At 39.5% G+C, this 4,415-nt stretch overlaps 1 protein-coding gene across 1 annotated transcript; it reads right to left on the bottom strand.

Moving 5' to 3' along the window:
* Positions 1–235: 235 nt before the first annotated feature.
* LOC114535322 lies at positions 236–1,777 on the bottom strand. Its single transcript, XM_028556686.1, has one exon. It carries the CDS (start codon positions 1,775–1,777, stop codon positions 236–238), a length of 1,542 nt encoding a protein of 513 aa, XP_028412487.1.
* Between the last annotated feature and the right edge of the window lie 2,638 nt (positions 1,778–4,415).

The following is a 4,415-nucleotide window of genomic DNA, read 5'->3' as shown; positions in this document are numbered from 1 at the left end:
ATATTTTACTTTCTAAAAGAAGGGCAGTCACATTATTTACCACCAGGGCACAGAGAAGATCTAGTATCTCCTTTGTGACCAGGGTGCTTCCTCAAAAGTACCTTGGGACTGAGTTTCTAAAGAGCTTTACACCTTAAATGACTTCAAATATTATATGTGCAAATTAGAATATCGCTCTATTGTACTGTCATTTTTAACATACTTTAACCATACTTTACTACCATGATCATAGCATTTATTTCTTTTTCTTTCTCTTTTCTACTGGCTCATCACTCACAGTGTGCCATTTTGTTGTTCCATATCGACCACCCACATTTCCTCTTACAACTGGGGCAATGTCTCGTTGTGCCGCGATTGTCAAATCATTGTACCCGAATTCATATGCACTTGGGTTGTCAGCTCTACCACCTTTAGCACGCTGATGGCCAAAGTAATCTTCCAGCACATCCTGCATGAATCTTTCACTCAGGACGTACCTAAACCCTTGCTGAAGTAGAAACTGGATAGCCTCAATATGGGAATGAACTGCAATTTGAAGACCTTCATAGGTTTGAGATGAAAGAAACATTCTTCCTCTATCATCTGGTGAATAATGACCGACCCTTTCAAGAGTGGACTTCTTCCAATTCTCCAGGTACTTTAAAAAGACATCACGTAACCATCCAAACCGGTGGTCATCAACGGCAGTGTATGGTTTGACCAGATCATTTGGCTTTCTCTCATGCTCGTGAAGTGATCTCACATTGGTGCAATCGAAAAAGTCGTTCATCATTCTACAGAATTCGGCAGTCCCCAAAACCTCACTGTTTTCACTTTCCTCTAATGCTTGGGCAACTGACCGACTAAGTAGTTGAGTTGCCAGTTTCACCTTCATCTTGCTAAAAGATGTCAGAACAATGTGCTCCAAGGTTAATTTTGGAAGCACATGCAAGGCAACAGCTTGATCCTGGTAAAAAATATCTGCTATGTGTTTAAACAACAGATATTGGCCATCATTCCACATCAGACGACTGCGTGAACCTGAGCCAGAGTTGTATAGACAGTTCCTCGCGGTCTTCATTAAATGTGGTACATCTGCGAAGAAGTATATGAAGCGCGATGGTGCAAAGAGATTGATTGTCTTATGTACCACATCACATTGATCAACAGACAACTTAACATGCAGATTGAATAACTTTCTGTTAGGCGAGGCACCATCATTGACCAGAGCAACCACCCAAAGATCCAAAGACAGTTCCAAGGTGGAAACCACTTTCCAAAAAATTGGCATCAACTGGTATGAAGTGACATTTCCTGTAAAGAAATATGCAATGATGTGTTTTACATCAGTGCACAAACCTCTAACAAGAAATGCCAAAGCATGGGTGGCGATGGTATCTTTTTCATCAAGGCAAGCAAAATTTGTCATGGGGTCACCTAGATCCATAAACCTAACTAAGTCACCAGTGTTCTTATCAAACACAAGTTCCGATTGGATTTTCATTTCATCCATGACAAGCGTGACATAACGTTGATTTCCAGTAAACGAAGCAGCTTTTTTTCGCAAAGCATCAACATTCTCTTTATTTATTCCTGCCTTTGGGGGAAAATAGTTCTTATAGTCACGTAGTATCCTTTCACTAGGTAACACCAAAGCACCACTTTCCCGGAGCTCTCTATAGGCGGATGGTGACTTTCCATGTAGAGATAGGGCAAACCGAATGATTTGTGGATGATATCTTCTACCAGAGCTGGAAGACTGGAGAAGTTTCATTTGTTCTTCCCAGAAAAACTTCATGTGGGGAGTAGCATTCAGGTTTTGCCCACCTATTATTTTATGGATGTCATTGTTCTTGAATGTGTTCCTGCATTTCCTGCAGCTGCTCTCTGAGCATTTTGCACTCAAGTCTTGTTGCCTGGACAGTCGCACGTAACTTTTCTGGTCCACAAGCAGCTAGGGATGCCTTATTCTTGGCTGGGGATGCTTTGGTTCTCTTTTTTGTTGCCTTCTTTAACCGTTTACTTGCTTTAGAGCAAGGATCAGAGCAGTCTTTACTCCTTAAGAAAACTGTTGCCTCAAATTGCTTTGGGTTTGGCATCTTCGGGACAGAGTGACGGACAACTGTTCCAGAACCAAATGCTGTGATGTCTGCATTTGGATCAATAGCAGCAGACCTTGACTCACAGTCCTCAGACACACCTTCACAAATCTTGCTTGTTTCTATTTTAGTCAAAATATCCTGAATATCTTCAACACTCCTAATGGAGCGTTTATGGATATTGTAGATCTTGTGGTCATTGGGTATTGGCCAATTATAAACATAGGTTGTAAACTCCAAACTCAAGTCTATAATTACAGTATAGGTTGGAACTGCATGAACCTGATCACTAAGGCAACATTTAATATTCTCATCCTGAGCAATTTCTATCAGCCATGGCAACAATACAGTGGTATCAGGCTCACTGACAAGGTCAGTAAAACCTGTGATCGAACATAACCCTGGCCCAAAGATAACAGTAGATGTAGATGGCATATCTTCTGGCTTTGAATGCTCGATTTCCTTTCTAACGACGACCCGACGTGGTGTCTTCTTTACCTCATGTGGTCTCAAGGGCAAATTTTCAGTAGGAATGCTACCAGCAAGTAGGGTCTTCCTTGAATTAGGCTTATCAGAGTCTACAATATCAGAAAATTCACATATTTCAACAGTAACGTAGACGATAACAAAGGCATCGGCTGTTTACACATATAATAAATGTGTTCTGAAAGTCTGAAACTAAAGTCGAATCAATACTTTGATCACTTTTGAGATTCAAACAATAAAGCTTTGGCAAATAATGTACAACGTATGCTAACTTGAAAACGTGAATTTTTCAAAAGAAGCCATACTATAAACTATATGAAACATTGTTACATTAAAGCAGTATAACGAAATATCAAAGGCGCGCATAATCACTGATATGCAAATTATTTTACCTGATTGAATGCATTCAGCTTTAAAATGGCGCTCACAAACGTATATATTGTTCCTGTCGATCCACGTTTTCAGCTCTGGAGTCATTTCCCTTGTTCTCAAGATGATTTTGAGCCATTCTTCTCGGGTTTTCTTCTTGATAGACGCAGTGTGTTCACTTTGTTTTGCGCTCACGCTCGGTATTTGAAAAAGCGAAATTTTATGCTTTTGGCTTGTCGGACATCCAAAAAACGCACAATTTCGCCCAGGCATGGTTTAAACCATGCATTCCCAGTTAGAGAACGTAAAAAAAACTTAGAAGTGCTTTACAAAGAGCAATATTTCGACGCGAACTTTCTAGACCACAAGTATGTAATTGTAATTTGATGCACACTATTTGTCACGTGACCCCCCAAAAGAGAGAACAATAACATATAATATAGCTCCGCCCACTATCCAAACCATCCTATTTCTATTAACTGTGCTTCAACAGGTGTGAGTATCTCCTCACTGGTATTTGGGTTGGATGATGTTCTGACGGAGTCAGTGCCTGTTGGCGCTTTTTTCTCCTTGGTTCATCAAATTCATCATCTGGCAAGCCTTTTTCAAGTGAATTTCTTATAATCTTGTAAATAGTAATAGATTAGTCATTTGATACCATTATGTTTACAAGTTTACTGTGCAATACTTACCAATTGCTTACTTTGTGTTCCTTCCCTCTGGGCGAGATAACCTGCCATTTCCTTCGCTGATGAAGCATGAATGGTGGGAAATACACAAACACCTATTTCGTCAGTTTTAAGTTTGGGATGATTAGGCTTGCTGAGACCAGGTAATGAGAAGAATCGCCTTTCATAATTGTCAGCAGTAAAATGTTCAGAACATATAGTCGACATTCGCGACAGTGTGAACAAATGCTTTGCGCTTATATAATCTACCCATACTTTGCGTCGTCTCTTCGCTTCTGGGCAATCATCACCGTAGTATGGAATATTGTGCGGACTTATTCCATCTTTTAAGCTTGCTTTGTTGGTGCAATTAGCAGCAATACAGTAGAAAGGCATATTTTCAAGGATGACTTTTATTCAATAGGCCAGTAATCATTACAAGACAAAAAGTGACAAAAGACTAATTTTCAGTTAATGTGTTCTTATATAAATGCGGTGTAACAAAACATAGCGTTAAAAATTTCTTCACTCTCATGTTATTTACGCATGGACATAATTCCTAAGATTAGTAAGATATTTGTATAAAACGCCTAAAAAAGTAAACAAGTCGGCATGCCTATGTGGAATATAAAACCCTTTCAGAGCACTCAGAGCCCACTCACTTGCGTGACATCAAATATGACCCTTGTTACAGTTCCCTTATTACCACAGACTGGTACCATCAAAGACCTTAATTTTGAGGCATTAAAACAGCTCTAAAAATTGTTCCTTTTTATGAAATCGAAAAATTCTTTCACTATAATACTCGGACATA

This window comes from Dendronephthya gigantea, unplaced genomic scaffold, assembly GCF_004324835.1.
Source record: "Dendronephthya gigantea isolate DGI-Jeju-01 unplaced genomic scaffold, DenGig_1.0 000116F, whole genome shotgun sequence".
Lineage (NCBI taxonomy): Eukaryota > Metazoa > Cnidaria > Anthozoa > Malacalcyonacea > Nephtheidae > Dendronephthya > Dendronephthya gigantea.
The sequence above is the reverse complement of the archived record's forward strand: the minus strand, read 5'-3'. Positions and strand labels throughout refer to the sequence as shown.